This window comes from Onychostoma macrolepis, chromosome 03, assembly GCF_012432095.1.
Source record: "Onychostoma macrolepis isolate SWU-2019 chromosome 03, ASM1243209v1, whole genome shotgun sequence".
NCBI lineage: Eukaryota > Metazoa > Chordata > Actinopteri > Cypriniformes > Cyprinidae > Onychostoma > Onychostoma macrolepis.
The window spans coordinates 23,154,607-23,175,415 of record NC_081157.1 but is presented as its reverse complement, the minus strand read 5'-3'; the positions used below and the strand labels follow the sequence as shown (position 1 = coordinate 23,175,415).

The window sequence follows — 20,809 nt, the reverse complement described above, 5'->3', positions numbered from 1 at the left end:
AAAAACAAAATGGGACTAGAAGATGCATTGAAATTTTAATTCTGGCTCACACAGATAATATTTTAATTAAAAGTATAAAAGGTGAATATTCATTTTCAATATTCAAATGATAAATTATAATAAGTGTTTTATATCTAATTAACTTTGATTGTTAGATGATAGCTAACATAATATATAAATATTATTTTTTAACTAAAACATTAACTGAAATCAAATAAATGATTTTTAATTATTATTTCGGCTAGTTGCAAGGCAACATTTCTCTTTTTCATTTACTTTGCAGTACTAAAATGACTAAAACTATATAAACACTAAAAAGAAATATAAATAAATAAGAAAAATGACAAAAAATAACTAAAAATGAAAAGAAAAAATAAACTCTAATTCAAAATATAAACAAAAAGTATAATAGGTTATCAATGATACTAAAATAACACTAGTAGGCAGAAATGAGCATGCCATGTTCAGTATTAAATACTGGACGATATTCAGTATCAGTACTGATAAAATACAATACAATACAATACAATGAAATGAAACGGACGACAAGTGATATGGGATTGTGCATTAATAAAACTGACCTTATTTACTTTAAAACATTCCTGTTCCTATTGTTCAGAATTCATCAGTACGTGTTATTCCAAAATAAATAAATGTTAACCTTCATAGTCTGAAACTATTTTTCTTCTTGACTGACGTCCCAATGCCTCTGACTATTCAAGCACCTGATGGAGTAAACCTACATGATAAAATCAAGTCCCTGCATGTTTATCTTGTTAAATGTCCAAATTCATTAAAAAATATTTGGCATTATAAAAGTAATATGGGCTGCAATGCTGTTTTTAGGTTCTGACTGGACGCTCAGTCCACACAATAGAGTTGAGTTACAAAGCAGTTGTGTTGAGACACAATTATGTGAAAATTATTAACTAACCCCTTAACATACCACACATATCACGTCTCTAACCCCACCCCAGTCTGAGATAGCACAGGTTCAGTCCACACGGGACGCTTACACACCAGACGGCTGGAGATACTACGGGTTGCACATTAACTCCTGCCGTGACGCAACCTGTTTATTCTTCTGACCAATCGTCGCTAGTTGTTGTAAAACTGCCTGTCCGCTTCTTTGGCGCGGCATCAAAGACCAAAAAATTTGAGCGTTTGAGATCTTTCCGAGAGGACACAGATCGTTTCAGGACGCGGTTGAGACATTGTGGGGGGCCGAGGATGCAGATCAGCTTGATAATGCAGCTCTGTGTGCGGTTATCTGCTGATTATTGGCTGGGCTGTTGAACTCAGTGACCCGCTGCCTTCACCTCGCTGACCTTCCTGCTGTTGGCACAAGCTAAACCCTCTCAAAGAGCCATTCAGCGCGGCTGGAAGCATGCGTATGTGGTTATATGTCACACAAAAAGAGATGTGAAACTGTGCTTTGAGGTGGAGCTCAGTGAACGTTGTATTTCGCATGCAGTCGGCAGGAATGTGGAAGCTGTAATGGCTGTAATTGTGAGGACAGTTTGTGCGGGGGGATGAGGGGAAGTTAGTGGAAGTAATTGTGTGAGATCGGGGATGTTTTTTCAGCCGGGCTGACCGTGTGTGTGAGGTGTTTAGAAAGACAATGAGCAAAACTGGAAAAACTTTCTTGCCAAGTGAAATTCAGGACAACAGCATCTAAACGCTTGTGTGTGTGTTTCTGTATGCAGCTGCAGTCTGTCACACTACTTTCTGAACTGTATATGCATGCTATGCAGAGTATGCAAATTGCTTCCATGTAACAGAGTAAACTACCTCAAAAGTGCTCGCTGGATTAACTTTGTACCACCTAAACACAACTTTGTTTCCAAACGTACTAATAATAAACACATATGCTCATTTTTGAATGGTTTTGAAAGAAGTTTACAAGTAATATTTACAGTAATGTTGTGAAATATTATTACAATTTAAAGTAACTGTTTTGCATATGAATGTATTGTAAAATGTAATTTTTTTCTGAGATGAAATTTAGAATAGCATCGTTACTCCAGTCTTCAGTGTCACATGATCCTTCAGAAATCTTTCTAATAATATGCTGATTTGCTGCGCAAGAAACATTTCTGGTTATAATCAATGTCGGAAGCATTCGTGCTCATATGTTTGTGGAAACAGTGTTATTTGATGAATAGAAAGTTCAATATGTGTTCAATATATTCAATATTTGAATATATGTATGTAATATGCAGTTTCACATACCATTTTTTAAATAGTAATAAAACATCAGACAATTGTTTGAAAACAGCTCATGTTCATTATATTAATAATAATAATAATAATAAGTCGTTACATTTATATAGCGCTTTTCTGGGTACTCAAAGCGCTTTACATGGGGGGAATCTCCTCAACCACCACCAGTCTATAAAAAAACATTATTTCCAAAGCTGTGTAATTAATTATAAGTGATCTATAAGTTATTAACAAAAAGCAGAAGCACCAAAATATAAGAATTGGCAGATATTGTTCTAAATAATCTGATATCAAATTTTTCCTTAGTTCATCCCTAACATTTATTATTTTTAATGCTCATATCTGACATAATTTAGTTATTAGATGAAAAAAAAAGAAAAAAAGAAAAGTTAATGAAAATTTGGAATGTTGCCTTGGCAACAAGTTTAAATTGAATGACTAAAATTTAAAAAGGGAGATGAAAACTAAAACTGAAATAAATTCCAACTAAATAGTTACATTTAAAAAAGCATCTAAAACTAATAAAAATGACAAAAATGCTAAAACTTTAATTATAATAAAAACTGAAAAAGCAAAAATAAAAAGCTAATTCAAAATATGAATAAAAACTACAATAGCACATACATAATATAATAAATACTAATATATAATATTTTTTAAAATCTAAAACGAATAAAAATTGCAAGAGCACAGCAAAATTACTGAAGATTAAACTATATTGCAATTAAAATGAAAACGGAAAATATAAAATTTTAGAGCTAATTCAAAATAGTAATAAAAGTATAGTGAAATACACTGAAACGTATTACAGTCAGTAAAGAGATGCTGAAATCCACAACTCAACCTCTCCATCTGAATGACAACCATCAAATTATGGAACGGTTCTGGTCCATTTAAAGCAGCTACTTCTGAATTCATCTTTCCAGCATGAAAGTCATGGTGGTGTTATGAATGCTCACTGCTCTTATGCAACTGTCCTGCTGTTACAGGATCTGTGTGAATGTTTCAGAGTTCTCACCTAAACTGCTCTCTGTGTCTGTCTGTGCAGGTTGCAGGCTCCGGACCGCATGCCGTCATGCTGTCCTTAGACGAGCCACTGGACCTGAAGGTGCCGAGGGGGCGGGTCAGTGGGCGGGACAGAGGTGCCAGGTCTCCGCCCACTCTCACTCCCTCTCCCATTCACGCCAAGGGGGCGGGGCAACTGCGCATGGCAGACGACGGGACCGCAGTCATCGTTCCAGCGTCTCCTGCCTCTCCACACACAGGTAAACAAATCAGTACAGCGTGACGTATACAGCACTGTAATTGCAGAGAATATAACAGAGGTGTGTATGTCCACAGGTGTCCTGCAGGATAAATCGGAGACCCCCACACCGCCCGCCGTGGACCTCAGCATGTCCCCATCCTCCAGAAATACCGCCTGCTCTCCGGATCTCTCCAATGGAAACGGCTCAGCTCCCATTTTCCCCGGGGTGAGTCCACAACACTAGGGAACGGCACATGTCCATGGACATAACTTTAAAACATTTTACAGTGATCTAAGCTTAAATATACTAAAATGCAAGCAAAAACAGCCTTTTTTTTTAATGATCTGTTATGTTGATGTTTGGGGTTGTGTCCTGTAGTCCATCTGATAAAAATCTGTAAAAATGACTTAAAAAGTCTTTTTTGACTTGTCTTTTATTTAAACTATCTAAAAATCAAGATTAGAATTATCTTAAAAATCGGGAAGCAACACTTCTTAAGATAAGACTTTTCACAAAATGTATCTTTAACACAAGTGTTTTTCTTAATAAATTGTTCTAACGAGACAAAAGGGATTTATATGCAAGCATAAAATGACCATATGTGACCCTGGACCACAAAACCAGTCATAAGGGTCAATTTATTTAAACTTAGATCTATACATCATCTGAAAGCTTAATAAATAAGCTTTGCATTGATATGGTTTGTTAGGATCAGACAATATTTGGCTATTTGAAAATCTGGAGGATGCAAAAAAATCTAAATATTGAGAAAATTGCCTTTAAAGTTGGCCAAATGAAGTCCTTAGCAATGCATATTACTAAAATTACATTTTGATTTATTTACGGTAGGAATTTTACAAAATATCTAATTATATAAATTATAATAATATTTCACTATATAACTTTAATTAGCTTTAAACTAGGTCTGCTGCTTCTTAAATGAGACTTCTTGAGATATCTTGTTCATTAAGCATCAAGAGAAGTGAGGAGCAGCAACAGGACTAATAAGCAACCCAAGGCTCGGTTCTGTTTGGGTCATACAGTAAGTATGTGCATGAAATGCCCAGGAACATTCCCCATCTTCCCTCAACACGAGACATTCAGATCTTTTACCCTCAGTGACCCAGAACTGGTGTTTCTTATCAAATGCCCCCTGTGTCCCTTCACAAAAGTGTCTCTCTTTCGCCCGTCCGTGGGGCTGACGGATGGGACGCGAGGTTAAATCAGATTTACAGCGAGGTACAGCCACACAGAGCTCTTTCTGCTTAATTTAATTCGCTCAAAATTGAATTGGGAGCGAGACGCATGGCTTTTTGTGTGCTTATGTGTGTGACTCCAATGCCTGCCACCCCTCCTTTAAGCCAATGGATGAACAGCAGCCAGGTCTTAGATGATGGCACCACTGAGCCTCATTTTACATGATTTTCTATGCACATTTCTCACATAGCTGAAACCTTCCCAGACAGCCCTGACACTGTTGTCCAGTCAAAACCATCATTGTCTCTACTCTAATTAACCCTTAAGCATCACTATTACTGTTGTTCATAGTTAGGGGCAGAAACATGAACAAACCCTTAAACACTAAAAAACTAGTGATGGTAAAAGAAAGAAATATATATATACTTTAAAATATCACAGTATCTTATTTTATATATAAAATCATTTTTGTTAATTGCCATTTTAACAAAGATTGAATAAAATGAAATATAAATATTAGATGAAAAACTTAAACCTAAAAGTCTTTGTTAAAAATTAGTTTGAAAGGTTTGGCAACTGAAATAAAATAAGTTGACGTTGAATTAATAAATTGCCTGAAACTTAGGAAAACTAAATATAAATATTTTTAAAAAGAACTTGAATAAAAATGACAAAAGCACAATAAAATTACTAAAACTTAAACTAAAATAAAACCTATTTCAAAATATTAGTAAGTACTAAAGCAGTATATAAAAAGTATATATAATAGTGCTGTCAAACGATTAATCGCATCCAAAATATATGTTTTTGTTCACATAATATATGTATGTGTGCTGTGTATATTTATTATGTATATATAAATACACACACATGCTGTATATATTTTTTAAAATATTTACACATATAGTTATTATATATTAAGAAATTTACAAAATTTAGAACAAATAACAAATTAATAAATATTTTAATAGCATTTGTCAGTTTAATAGTTTTGAAAACAACAAAACCACTAGAGATGGTAAAAATATTTCAACTTAAGTGTATTAAATAAATAAATATAAATTTAATTAAAATTATTTAAAACATTTTTTTTTTTTGACTGACCACCAAGTAGGGCAAAATAATTATTTCTATTTGCTCATATTCTTAACTTAGATTTTAATTTCACGAACTGAATTGAACAAACAGATGAAAAAGTAGCATTTGAGTATAACACGGCAATATTACTCACAATTTTATCAAAACGTGACTCAAATGTCTACATAATATCACCAGGTTCCTGCTGATTCCCACCTACTCACATTTCCTTCAAAACAATCTCTAGTTTATAGTTTAGTCTCTAGTCATGCTATCTAAAAACACTTTTATCAGAGTGCTCATAATAGGGCACTTGTGCAAAATCAAGCTCCATGTATAAGATTCTATGTTCTTATTGTTTTACGTTTATTGGTGCCTTGCCATTTTGCTTTCTCTCATTAAAGTCTCAAATCTGTGGTGGAGTGCAAAGTGTGGCAGGGCATTAGCTCAGATCAGCACAGCTGGGGGCAGAAACATGTAGAGGACGAGCCGCCACATCCAGCAAAACGCTCATAAGAGTCTCCCACTGAGAGGGCGATTACAGAACACGGACCTCCTGTAGCTCCTGTTACTGAGTTTAACAACTTTTACTAGAATCGCTGGCCTGCTGTAAAAAGATAAAGAGGCTTGAATTATGTTTGCCTTTTCTGGTTTTGTTCCCGCAGGACTCGGCTCATTTCCGTTACGTGGAGGGAGGGGCGATGTCTCAAGCGTTCCAGTTCTTCGTGCCCATTGGAGGAGGAGGAGGGCTTCACCTGCCTTCCTCGATGTTCATTCGGCAGCCCAAGGACACACGAGCTTCTCCAGACCTCTCTGCAGATGAACAGCTGGCCTGTCGCTGGAGGAAGGTGAGAAAAAGAAGCAGTTTAATGCAGGTGCTAATGTGCATTTATTTATTTTTTTACCTGAGCTCATAGTGCATGTTTTCTTGTCACAGTGCCACCTACTTTTTGACTCCTTGCAAGACCTGGTGGATCATGTCAATGACTTCCATGTGAAGCCTGAGAAGGATTCTGGGTACTGTTGCCACTGGGAGGGATGTGCACGCAAAGGACGGGGATTCAACGCCAGGTGTGTTTATTGCATTTTCTAAATCAGGCTGTCTATGAATCATTTAGCACCAGCAGGGGCCAGTTGCATAAACTTATCCTCTATGTCAAGAACTAAATCAATTAGAAGTTAGCCAAGGGGTAACGATGACCCATCTTAAAGAAGGTTACATTTAAAAGCTGGACAGGAGAGCGTTGTGTTAATCTTAACTCGTTGATTGAAATTAAGCTATGGTGTGTTTAGAAAAAAGTCAACAATTTGGCTAATAGATTGTCTCACGGTATTCTGAAATGTCCACAAAAGCATGGCAATTTTAAAGGTATGTTGTATTACTGAATATTGACACGTCAAAGATACAAATGGAGAAATACTGGTGTGTTACCCACCATATAAGCCATTTTAGGTTCATTTCCTTGGAAAGGAAAATTCTGCAGTTACAGCTACTAGTGGCACTGTTAAGTTACATAAGCATTTACCTTAAAGGGATAAAAAAAATCGAAAATTCTGTCATTAATTGCTGACCATCATGTCGTTCTAAACCCGTAAGACCTTCATTCATCTTCGGAACACAAATTAAGATTTAGCTTTTTGTTATTTTTTTGAACCTTCACAGACAGCAATGCAACTACCACATTCAAGACCCAGAAAGGTAGTAAGGACATTGTTAAAATAGTCCATGTGACATCAGTGTTTCAACCTTAATTCTATGAAGCTACGAGAATACTTTTTGTTAATGCGTCATGTGGTATTCTTGTGAATTCGTGGAGGAGACTAACACGGAAGAGAAGAATTGTTGAATAAAGTATTTATTTTTGTTTACTTTGCACACAGAAAGTATTTGCGTAGCTTCATAAATTTACGGTTGAACCACTGATGTCACATGGACTATATTATCTATGTCCTTACTACGTTTCTGGACCTTTAACGTGGTAGTTTCATTGCTGTCTATGCAGGGTCAGAAAGCTTTTGGATTTTATCTAAAATATCTTAGTTTGTGTTCTAAAGATAAAGGTCTTACGGGTTTGACAGATAGAATTTTCATTTTTGGGTGAACCAACCCTTTAATTCTAAAGCATTAAGGTGTTAATTCTAATGTCTGCATCATTAGGTACAAGATGTTGATACACATCCGTACTCACACCAATGAGAAACCTCACCGCTGTCCCACCTGCAACAAGAGCTTTTCCCGCCTGGAGAACCTGAAGATTCACAACCGCTCACACACAGGTCTGTCTACCAAGTTAAATGTATGGATAGATACGTGAAGATTGCATGACCTGGCTAACTTGGTGGTTGTATTTCAGGAGAGAAGCCCTACATCTGTCCCTACGAGGGCTGCAACAAGCGCTACTCCAATTCCAGTGATCGGTTCAAACACACGCGCACGCACTATGTGGACAAGCCCTACTACTGCAAGATGGTGGGCTGCTTAAAACGCTACACGGACCCCAGCTCCCTGAGGAAGCATATCAAGGCTCACGGGCACTTTGTAGCCCAGGAGCAGGGAGGTCCGGGTGGGGTGGGCTCTCTGATGAAGCCTGTGCAGATTGCAGGGCCAGGGAAAGAATCTGAGCTGACTTACGTCAGTGGGGCCCACATCATCATTCCTGGTGCTGCCGCTGCTCTCCTGGGAGGTCACGGTCTGCAAGGTCTCGGAGGCTCCCTCCCCTTGTCCCCCCTCAGTCCCCGCCCCTTGGACTTGAGCACACTGGGCTGCCCAAGCTCCCCTCCAGCTGGGCTTGGGGGGACCTCCATCCTGTCCTTCAGTGGTTCCCCGCTTGGCCTGGCCAAGTCACCCTTGCTGTCTCATACCTTCTCATCTTCCACATTGGGGTTGCCCATGGTGCCCATTTTGGGCTCGGAGCGCAGGGACCATGGCAAGGGCAAGGCCAGAGGCGAGGAGGGTGAGGACGAGATCCACGGCGGAGTGCTCAACTTGTCTACGGGGGCATCTCACGACCCCCTGTCTTGGGTTGTCATCCCTTCTGGCCCGGTGGTGCTGAAGCCAGCTGTGGTCAACTGAGCGCCACATTCCAGAGGAACGGCAGGGGAAGGGTGAGGGTGGAACAGGGATCAGAGGTCAGAGGCAAGCCTATGGGGGGTTTTCACAAAGCAAATGCGTTTCTGCTTGCAGGTGATACCATCTTCAACTTTTAGCGCTACTTCAGTTCTAATTTGTACCTTATGGTCAGACACAGCTACCTGTTTCTTGTGGTAATAGGGATGGTATCTTGAAGCGAAATTTTCGTAACAATCTAGAAAGTGGTCAAACACTCACCTCCATTCCATTCTCTTTCTTTCTGGCTTATCTTATTACCAGGGTTATCCAGTCTTGCTCCTGGAGAGTTTAGCTCCAACCTGCTCCAACACACCTGCTTGAAAGTTTTGAGTGATCCTGAAGAGCTTGATTAACTGTGTTTAATTAGGGTTGGGGCTAAAGTAGTGGTGGGCAAATCTGGCCCTCAAAGTCCACTGTCCTGCAGTTTAGTTACAACCCTCACTAAACAGAAACTAAACTAATCAAAGTCTGTAAGATCACTAGATAAATTACAGCCAGGTGAGTTTGTTGGAGGTAAACTCTGCAGGACAGTGGACCTTGAGGGCCCTCCCCTGGTCTAAACTCTGGTGGCTCTCCCGAAGCAAGATTGGACCCTAAGTCTTATACACTTTGTTTTCTGTTTTATGAGAGCACTGATCTAAATGGCAGACTTCAGAATCTGTGCCCTTGCTTCAAGAGACAATTGTATTTATGCGTAAGAGAAACTTTTGGACGACAGTGTACGCAACACACTAAAGACACAAATGTATGCTATTATTCTTCAGGAACTGACCTTCAAGCCATTCCGTGCATTATGAAAAGACCTCTGAGCATAGCGAGCTAGAGATCTTTGAGGCTACATCGCATGGGCTTGGTCAGGTTTGCAAAGGGGTGCTGAGGTCGTAGGTCAGGCGAGAGCAGCTCTTTACTTGCCGTCAATCAACATCTGTTGTACCCTTTAGACCAGTGGTGTCCAGTTCTGGCCCTGATATGCCACTTTCCTGCAGAGTTCAGCTCCTACATACAAGTTTCTAGTGATCCTGAAGACCTTGATTAGCTGGTACAGGTGTGTTTACTTAGGGCTAGAGCTAAACTTTCCCGGACGGTGGCCCTTTAGAAGCGGGAATGGACACCACTGCTTCAGACTGTCCCGAGTCCCACCTAGGTCTGCAGGTACCCTCTGCATCCCTTGCAAGTGAACTTCCTTAGCTCAATGCTATTGCAAGCTATATGAAAAACCTTGCATTTGCTGCTAGCTGTGTCACTGCAATGTAAGCTTTGAATCTTTGAATAAAAACAGACAAAGTATGAATGACAATCTGTCCTCTGAGGAGGAGGAAATAGAAACCTTGACTAGCTCTATTTTGTTGAATAAGAAATTTACAGACACAAGGCTCAGACCGACTGAGTTTTAAGTCATACAAGGGCACAAACTCACCAAGCTGTCATGCTAACGCCCCATAGGACATGGCACTGTTGTAAATAGTGCCATCTTGTGGTCATCACTTGTACTGCACATTACTAGCTGAACCAAGGGCCAGATTTAATAGTATTGTCTCGCTTTGCAGTATACTAGCACGGCAGGGTAAGAGAAAAGACCTTTGGCTGATGCATAATAGTGGAATGTTAAACTGTTATCCACAACCCAGTGGACACTTGCAAGCTGACACTTGCAATACACCAGTTTAAGTGTACTGCAACGATTAAGGGCCTAGTTTGGTTAAAGTAACTTTGCTTTCACAGTTTGCCCCATGTTAAATCACTGTGCTAAAAATCTAATCGTAAACCTAGAGATTAAAGTATGGACTTAATAATAAAGTGTAGAAAGCACTATTCAGGTGGCCAGAAGATAGCATTTTGATTTAAGACCCTTTCACATGACTCACATCAACATTCTCCAATGCACTCTAGAGCGAGGTGTCAAGTTTCAGCATTACTCCTGACGCCACCTTACACAAATGGAGTTGTAGGCAACGCTCCAAATACTAAAAATTTCACATTTGACCCCATTTGGCTCTGATTTTCCCCAGTTGCATGATGTCATTATGTGGTACATCATACAAACTGAAAATCAAAACTCAAAAGACAGATTCTGTGCTAGAATTTTAGGCACATCAAGTTGTACAACACAACCTTTAAGGCAGATATTGTACATTTTATGATGCAATCTACAACGTCAAAGCGACGTATGATTCTTGTGTTGAAAGGTGCACTGAAATTCTGAAGTGGGTCATGTGAGAGAGACTTTACACAGTCTTTGTCATCCTCCATTGATGATAAAAATGTTGCAATCAAGATCTCATTCAGATTCAAATAACGCTCTTGATTAAGTCTTCTCTCCTGAACTCAGGCACACAACAGCTTCTGTCTTCAGAACAGAGATGACATATTTAGAGCATCTTTCAGTAATGTCCATTACTCATAGATTGGGAGAAAAAAAATTATAACAAACGAATATTATGTAAAAAATAATCGCACTTCCTTAAAGCATGTACCCTGCCCTCCCCTCCAAACCATTTTTACACTCAGAGTCTTATTCCATAATTATTTTTGTTTTATTGTTTGTGGAAACTATACAATTAATGCTGTTTTGTTTTGTTTTTGGACGTGACATTTCCTGATGTTGAAGTTGCTTCGTTTGTGCTATCACTATTCTGTGTTCAGCTTTCTCCAGCAGGTGAATCGCGAGGAAAGAGGGAGAAATGACTGGAGGAGGTGACGGATAAGTTTGTGGGAAGGGTTTGAGTAAGAAGCCCTTACATTTAGCCCATAATCATACCGAGATTTTTGAAGTTTACATACTGTATAATGTTCTTTATAATGGACATTCAAGCAATCAACATGTCCACAAGTCCCCACTGTCCACATCTTGATTGTGCGCCAAGTTTCAAAAGTAGGTCACTGACACTTACATGGCCCCAGATTATTTTTATTTATTCGGTTTAAGCCAAGAAAAGGTTAACCCTGTGCTTCTGTAAAGCCTTTAAGTAGAGATAACATGCAAATACATGCAAATACATACAGTAATCAAACACAATCCTCTCTGGTTTGGAGAGCTTTGACATCAGCATGTATTTAGGAGGCTTTACCGGTAATGACGTTTATTAACCCTTGCATCTTTAAACAAGTTGGACATATCTTTGCCCACCTCCTCCTACTCCCTTTTCTCATGTTGTTGGCTGGAGAAAGCTGATACTGACACAGACCTGTCAAGGTCTACATCAATTTTCAATATCAGATAAGCTGTTTGAACCTTTAACCCTTTGAGCACTCTGAAAACGGCCACACTGTTTTACACAGGAGACTCCAAAGGCCTTTACAAAACAATGGTGCATCCCCAATGACTCTGAATTTACTGAGAGACTTAAGCAATAAACTGAATGGCAGGGAAGATGTCAGAGCTAGATATTTAAATTTAGATATTCACTCCAGCAAAACTCCAATGATGCAAGAAACTATATGCGGTACATAAATTAAGCACCATTTTAGAAAAAAGCTCACATTAAAAGTAAAGATGTTTCTAAAATTAACTAATAATAGGACACTTTCTTGAAGTGCCACAGAGATGCACAAAGGGTTAACAAAAAGACTATGGCCTGGAAAGGCCAGTATCCATTTTTTCTTCCTTTTTTGCACATTTTTGAGATATTTTAATATCAGTATTTTAATTTTTTCCAAGTGCCTTTTATTATAGTTGAAATGTAGATGTAATACAGTATATGAAAATAAATATATATATAAATAAATATATATTTTTCCCAGCATCATGTTCTGAAGCTGAACATGCAGAATTTTAGAGCTGTAAAAGTCTCCAGTTGGTACAACATAGGTGTGTGCTCCTGTTTTAGAGGATTTTTATTACGATATTGATAAGGATGTCAATGAAAATAAAAGAAACAAATGTTTAATAAATTTGCATTTCATATATTGCGCTTTGCTGTGTTTTTTTTTTTTTTTGGCTGAATGTTTGGGATATTCATGTACAGATGGCTGAAATGTTTACAGTATTAACTCAGATCAGGGTCTTAGCCTCGGATGAGATGTTGAACTATTTTTCTTGGCTCTTTCATCTGTTTGTTTTGCTCGACTTGTCTGACTGACCCGTTTGAATAACTGAAATATACATAACAGTAATTTTAGTGTAAATACACAGTGTTTGTGAGGATCCCAAAACTAATTTCAGTAGTCAGTGTTTATGACCTAATCCTCATTAACATTTGATATTTAATCCTGAATAATTATGTTCAATATTCAGTCATTTTCTTTGTTAAAGATCCAGTGTGATTAGCTGGTTTAAATCACAGAAGTCTGAAGCTCTCATTAATTCATGATGCATTTATAGAGATTTTTTCTTTTTATGTATAGACTACATTCATAATACATATACTTGGGTTGGGCAAAAATTGAAAAAACTTAAAATACAATAACAAATGTAGCTATACATATTATTATATATTAATATTTAAATATATTAATTACAGTAATAACCAACCAGCGAAAGTTTATTGATCACTCAAATAGCAACACATGTTGTATATTCCTTCACTGACAGTATTTGTGGTGTGAATCTGACAATAGTAAATTAAGGTAAAAGAATGACCTTAAATGAAGACCAAGTGTATCAAGATTTTAAGGAAAGTTCTGGATGAAGAAGAAAAAAAACTTCATCTGCTGCACTGTTGATTATAACAGACAAGCATCATCCAGACTGGACTGTTTACACTTACACAGAAGTCTATGGGGCATAATATTATACTGGGATAAACATAAATTACTGTTTCTGAAGTACAGCCATAAGACTTAACATCATGCCAGGTGTGATAGCATCACTTATTAACCTTGTCTGGACAATCTCTCATATCCTTTCACAGCTTGGAAAAGATGGACATGCGATACAAGCACTTTTTACTGAAGAAAAATCCATCCAAAGTTTTGCCTAGACTTTAATTACTGCAAACATTTTCCTAGTTTTAACAGTTTTAAATGACTTCTGTGGTAATATACATTAAGCCTGAAATGAAGTTGATACCTTATATTAAATCCAGATCATTCCTTTCAACATGAAGAAATGGATGGATACACAACTTTTCAAAAGTTTGAGGTCAGCAAAAAAATAAAAATAAAAAATAAAAATCAGCAAGGATGCATTAAATTAGTCAAAAAAGACAGTAAATACATTCACAAAAGGTTTCTATTTCTGAAGGATCATGTGACACTGAAATTCAGCTTTGATCACCACAATAAATTACATTTTCCAATATATTCAACTAGAAAACAAATTGAACAATATTTAAATTGTGACAATATTTCACAATATTACTGTTTTTACTGTAGTTTTGATCCAATAAATGCAGCTTTGATGAGAATAACAGACTTCTTTCAAAAATATTATCAACACCAAACTTTTGAAGAGTAAAAACATGTCAGAAAGTTCCATGAGCTCCTGGATGAAGTCCAACAAGACCTCAGGATAAATTACCTTCCAAATAATGTCCAGAAAATACTCTTCTACTCTGACGGATGAATAAAGAAATGATTGACATTTCAATGTAGAAAAAGATGAAGTTTTATTGTGGGTCCGGGTCATAATTACAGTGGAGGGGTGTGAGGATGGAGCTCATGTCTCCTGCTGCTGGTCTGGTGGTTTGGTTTGGTGCTGCTGTTGAATGGAGAGTTCTTCATCTAGACGCTCTTTAGCCCGTACCACCTATACAAGAGTCCATGACAAACACATATTATTATTATTTGATCTAAAGATCTGGGCTCAGTGGGATGAAAATCCATGAGTGACCCTGACCCACGAGTTTCTGTGACCACAAACCTGCTTTATCATTATTGTGATGTTAACAAAAAGACAACAACAACAAAGAAATGACCAGACTGAACGATTGTCTCATTGCTTACCTTTGATTGAAGATAGAATGAACCGCCAACAGCTTTGTCATTGACTTTAAATAAATGCTCATAATTCTGAGGAGAAAATAAAAACACATTTTGTTAGAGGGTGAATACTGTAATGCTGTTCCCAATTAGGCCCTATTTTACAGACTTTCACCTTCTGGATCTCCTCTGGTGTTAATGTGGAGAGGTTCAGTATCTGTTGGGCTTCTTGTAAAGTCATTCCTGTGAAACTAGACGCAGCCGCAGACTGTCTGCCCGCTTGACCACGAGCCTCAGCGGCCGCCTGACTGGCTGCATTCACATTCACACAACATACTACAGTCATATTTCACATAAAGAGTATTCCTCATATTGGAGATCATTACAAATCTCCACAGTGGTGGACAATAAAGTTTAAACTAACAGTCATGGTAAGATATTTGAGTAGTACGACATTGCAATGCGGTCATATTTTCCTAAGACTTCTAAAATAAGAAAAATAGAAGATTTACAATAATAACTATAAGTATGTTGTAATATTTGGTTGTTATTTTATGGAGATGTTCAATAAGAATAAATAAATACACGTATAAATGTATTTATTTAATGTATGTATCAAGCAGATATTAACAACAATAACAAATACCATTTACCTAATGGTGAGAAATTGATGAATAATAAATTCTACTACTAATAATACGCTATTAATTATTAATAAATGACTGAACATAATATAGAATTTCTTTGCATTGACCTGCAAATTCTTGACGTAAAGCTCTTGCAAAAGCTCGTCCGACCACCTGAGCCCCCATCACAATGATCTGAGCCAGATACTTGGCCTGTGTGAACACAAAAACACAAAATAAATATACAAAGTAGAACATAAAACATTAAGAAAGTGGCATGCAATTGCATGTGAGAGGACATATTTACTTCACTGCTTCACAAATACACAGCCTCTTTAAACCATCTTCACATCACTTCTGCGGTCATAAAGATTCATTGATCGTCCATACAACCATTTTCCGTTCATAATGTAATGTGACATTACTCCTACTATGAAAATGAAATGCAAGGTCGTTGCATAAGAACATCTGATATGGAATGATCCATTATTAGCATTTCTAGAGATGAAAAACAGAGCTACCGACATAAAATCATAAAATGATTATGATCTATAAGTAAATATATGAACATACCATACTGATCTGCTGTGATGATGTTAAACAGCTCAGTTCAGGGCAAATGTTTTCACGTGTAACTCCATCAAGGTTGATGAAACCGGCGAAGAAACGAGACGAACACACACTACACACACACTGACACCTGCTGGCTGGAGGACATTCACGATCTGATCATTATTCATTTCAAGAAAATTGATGATCTGCATTTACATGCTTTAAAAAACTTTAATTTTAGGTTTAGTTATTTTTATAGTTCCTTCCTAACTCTCTACATTTTATTTCTTCTTATTGTGCTTGTAAATGTTGTAGTAGGAGTAGTAATAATAATAATAATAAAACCATAAGTCAGTGAATATATTTAAATTCACCAGGGGGCTGTTTCATATTTCAGTTAGTCTGACTTACTGTCATTTGATTTGGTTCAACTAACTGAAATAAGCCTGGCTTATTTAGCAAAATTGTTTTATGAAACAGCCCCCAGATGGGAAACTTGTCTATAAGCAGTTCTTGAATAAAATAGACATATATAGAGAGAAATACTACTACTACTACTAATATTATATTGTGAATATATATATCGCGATTAATCGCATCCGAAATAAAAGTTTTTGTTTACATAATATGTGTGTATACTGTCTATATTTATTATGTATATAAATACAAACACATGCATGTATACATTTAAGAAAAATATATGTATATATATTAAATATTTATATATAATATAAGAATATGAATATATAAATGTATAAACATGTAAATATTTTCAAAATATATACTGTATGTGCGTGTACTTATATATACATCATAAATATACACAGTACACATATACAGTGAGGAAAATAAGTATTTGAACACCCTGCTATTTTGCAAGTTCTCCCACTTAGAAATCATGGAGGGTCTGAAATTGTCATCGTAGGTGCATGTCCACTGTGAGAGACATAATCTAAAAAAAAATCCAGAAATCACAATGTATGATTTTTAACTATTTATTTGTATGATACAGCTGCAAATAAGTATTTGAACACCTGAGAAAATCAATGTTAATATTTGGTACAGTAGCCTTTGTTTGCAATTACAGAGGTCAAACGTTTCCTGTAGTTTTTCACCAGGTTTGCACACACTGCAGGAGGGATTTTGGCCCACTCCTCCACACAGATCTTCTCTAGATCAGTCAGGTTTCTGGCCTGTCGCTGAGAAACAGAGTTTGAGCTCCCTCAAAGATTCTCTATTGGGTTTAGGTCTGGAGACTGGCTAGGCCACGCCAGAACCTTGATATGCTTCTTACAGAGCCACTCCTTGGTTATCCTGGCTGTGTGCTTGGTCATTGTCATGTTGGAAGACCCAGCCTCGACCCATCTTCAATGCTCTAACTGAGGGAAGGAGGTTGTTCCCCAAAATCTCGCAATACATGGCCCCGGTCATCCTCTCCTTAATACAGTGCAGTCGCCTGTCCCATGTGCAGAAAAACACCCCAAAGCATGATGCTACCACCCCATGCTTCACAGTAGGGATGGTGTTCTTGGATGGTACTCATCATTCTTCTTCCTCCAAACACGTTTAGTGGAATTATGACCAAAAGTTCTATTTTGGTCTCATCTGACCACATGACTTTCTCCCATGACTCCTCTGGATCATCCAAATGGTCATTGGCAAACTTAAGTCGGGCCTGGACATGTGCTGGTTTAAGCAGGGGAACCTTCCGTGCCATGCATGATTTCAAACCATGACGCCTTAGTGTATTACCAACAGTAACCTTGGAAACGGTGGTCCCAGCTCTTTTCAGGTCATTGACCAGCTCCTCCCGTGTAGTTCTGGGCTGATTTCTCACCTTTCTTAGGATCATTGAGACCCCACGAGGTGAGATCTTGCATGGAGCCCCAGTCCGAGGGAGATTGACAGTCATGTTTAGCTTCTTCCATTTTCTAATGATTGCTCCAACAGTGGACCTTTTTCACCAAGCTGCTTGGCAATTTCCCGTAGCCCTTTCCAGCCTTGTGGAGGTGTACAATTTTGTCTCTAGTGTCTTTGGACAGCTCTTTGGTCTTGGCCATGTTAGTAGTTGGATTCTTACTGATTGTATGGGGTGGACAGGTGTCTTTATGCAGCTAACGACCTCAAACAGGTGCATCTAATTTAGGATAATAAATGGAGTGGAGGTGGACATTTTAAAGGCAGACTAACAGGTCTTTGAGGGTCAGAATTCTAGCTGATAGACAGGTGTTCAAATACTTATTTGCAGCTGTATCATACAAATAAATAGTTAAAAAATCATACATTGTGATTTCTGGATTTTTTTTTTTAGATTATGTCTCTCACAGTGGACATGCACCTACGATGACAATTTCAGACCCCTCCATGATTTCTAAGTGGGAGAACTTGCAAAATAGCAGGGTGTTCAAATACTTATTTTCCTCACTGTATATATATATATAATGTAAACAAAAACTTATTTTGGATGCGATTAATCGTGATTAATCGTTTGACAGCACTAATTATTATTAATACATTAAATACTACTACTATTACTACTAATGATAACAATAAACAAAAGAACTGTATATTTAGTATTACCAGATAAGAATTTTGTCTATAACCAGAATATATAAACAATATAGAGAAACAACTATGATAATAATAATATACTGCATTAACAATACATTATATAATATTATATAATGTATATTGTATTATTAATGCATGTATATATATATATATAAATAAATAAATAAATAATTACATAATTATATCAATACATTGCATAATAATAATAATAATAATAATAATGGCAATAACACAATTGCAACAATTACAATATGATTGTGATGATCATCAATAAATACACCACTCAATTCCATATTTCTTAGCTCTCAATGTTTTATTTTGAGGCAACATTCCCACAAGACTGATTCCATTCAAAAGAGGAGTGAAAAACATTATTGCCTATAAAGTATTAAAATGAACGCGATTACAAGTGCTGTGAAAAAGCATCCCAAAAACATCAGATTGGTAACAAAATGAGCTCACATTTAAAAAACACATAGCAGATCATTACCATGTCTATTAACATCTACCATTTATGTGTGATTACATGATCACATGTCAAGCACAGGACATCACACGGTACAAGTGCCATAACATGCACGATTCCTTACCTGGCATATGTAAACATGTTGTTAAAAAAAAAAAATTAGTTGTATTGCCTTTTGATAGACCTGATTATTGGAGAAAATACCCTTGTGAAGCAGATTTGTGTTAATACTGTTGATGAGGTTGAGCAGAAGGAAAAATACAAAAAGGAGTATTTTCCAGTTTAAAAAGGAGTGTTTTCAACAGTCTCCAGAACATTCATTTAGACGCACATAAACATTTTTGTTCAAGACTTATTAAATGATATCTAACATTGCTAAGAACCTAAAGGAGGTGACATTTAATCCAACAAATTACCACAATATTGATGTAAAACGTACATTTAACCATTTCAATATTCAAATGATTGTATTAAGTGCACATTTCACCAATGAAAATATCTAGAGAGGTTTTGTGTTACAGATTGAGGAAGGCATGTGCTATCATGCAGTCATTATACAATTACAGCAGTACAAAACTGATGCCCATCATTAAAACTGTCATATTGTAAATGTGCGTTATGCATCTGAGATGAACGTCTGAGTTATGCATAGGAATGTGTTAATCTGTGAAAAATCATTTTAACCGCTAATAACCGATATTAATACTCCAGTTAAATCAATGCATATAGATGACGGGTGGATTATCTAGAAGACGGATGGAGGAGTGTGTGAGAGTGAATCAGCAGGTTGTATGGAGCTGAAGCCGATGGAATGAGGGGCGTTTCGGAGGTTCAGAGGTACGTTGGCACCCTGGAATGGCAAGATTCAAATATAGCAGGCACGTCCCATGTCTGCTGCTGGCACCCTGACTGGACCGCGAGGCAAGGCTTGTGTGTTAGTCATCCTGAAACACACACAGACAGGATTTAGATAGTTTATAGTGTGTCATGAATCATCTGGTGTGTGTGTGTGTGTGTGTGTGTGTGCATGTGTGTTTGTAGGGTCAGTTCTTTACTCACCCACTCGTCTTCATCCACCCCCTCATATGACTCCTGTGGCAGAGGGTCTTCCCTGTTTCCCAGCTTCGCCACCATGGCACTGAGCAACTGCAAGAAACACACATACACACAAATAAATGAGACAGATGGACAGATAGAGAGAACACACAGATAAAATGAATAAACAAACAAACGACAGAGAGAGAGAGAACAAATAAACTACAGACAGATAGAATGAATAAACAAACAACAGATGGAATAAACAGACAAAAACAAATGATAGACAGCGAGACAGAACAAACATACAAATAGACAGAATGATCAAACGACATACAGACTGAACAAACAACAAGACAGAGAGACAGACACAACAAACAAATGTCAGACAGTATGAATGAACAAAAACGATCAATAGACATACACAGACAGACAGAACAAATAAACTGCAGAATGATTGAACAAACAAACAATAGACAGAAACAGACACACAGACAGAATAAACAAATGACAGCTATATAGAATGAATGAATGAATAAACAAACAAATGATAGATAGATAGATAGAGAGATAGACAGACAGAGATACCTCCTCTTTCTTCTGTTCATCAGTTTTTTCCTCCAGATAGACGGAGGAGGGCAGGTACTTCCTAACAGGAGCCTCTTTTGGTGCTTCACTCACTGAAAGAAAACAGATCATAAGGAAGGGTATTGTAACACCACATGCATAGAGCAGATTTTTGGACAGGTATTCTTTGAGTTGTGTTTGGGGATGTTGAGCTTTACTGGGCGTCATGTCTTTGGGCCGCAGGCTGATTTTGCGGTGCTGTCCGTTGGATCCAGAGAGC

At 37.3% G+C, this 20,809-nt stretch overlaps 2 protein-coding genes across 6 annotated transcripts in view; one reads left to right on the top strand and one right to left on the bottom strand.

Annotated features, from left to right (window-relative positions):
* The window catches only part of glis2b (GLIS family zinc finger 2b), a 41,775-nt gene extending 29,034 nt beyond the window's left edge, over positions 1–12,741 (top strand). For all 3 annotated transcript variants that reach the window (XM_058770240.1, XM_058770242.1, XM_058770241.1), the window contains 6 exons: positions 3,272–3,488; positions 3,565–3,695; positions 6,410–6,592; positions 6,682–6,815; positions 7,903–8,021; positions 8,099–12,741. In XM_058770240.1, coding sequence (XP_058626223.1) covers positions 3,299–3,488; positions 3,565–3,695; positions 6,410–6,592; positions 6,682–6,815; positions 7,903–8,021; positions 8,099–8,817 — 1,476 coding nt within the window. In that variant the 5' untranslated portion in view covers positions 3,272–3,298 and the 3' untranslated portion in view covers positions 8,818–12,741. The remainder of the gene's footprint in view (positions 1–3,271; positions 3,489–3,564; positions 3,696–6,409; positions 6,593–6,681; positions 6,816–7,902; positions 8,022–8,098) is intronic.
* Positions 12,742–13,759: 1,018 nt separating this feature from the next.
* coro7 (coronin 7) overlaps positions 13,760–20,809 on the bottom strand; it is a 166,194-nt gene continuing 159,144 nt past the window's right edge. Inside the window, exons 25-31 of one of the 3 annotated variants that reach the window (XM_058771632.1) lie at positions 20,748–20,809; positions 20,551–20,642; positions 19,987–20,073; positions 15,467–15,551; positions 14,888–15,024; positions 14,737–14,802; positions 13,760–14,539 (exon numbers count right to left, since the gene is read on the bottom strand). The exon at positions 20,748–20,809 is cut by the window's right edge and continues 74 nt beyond it. In XM_058771632.1, the coding sequence (XP_058627615.1) occupies positions 14,450–14,539; positions 14,737–14,802; positions 14,888–15,024; positions 15,467–15,551; positions 19,987–20,073; positions 20,551–20,642; positions 20,748–20,809 (619 nt within the window). In that variant the 3' untranslated portion in view covers positions 13,760–14,449. Of the gene's footprint in view, positions 14,540–14,736; positions 14,803–14,887; positions 15,025–15,466; positions 15,552–15,911; positions 16,050–18,753; positions 19,872–19,986; positions 20,074–20,550; positions 20,643–20,747 lie in introns of those variants that run through there. The other 2 variants (XM_058771631.1, XM_058771630.1) reach the window with 2 other exon arrangements.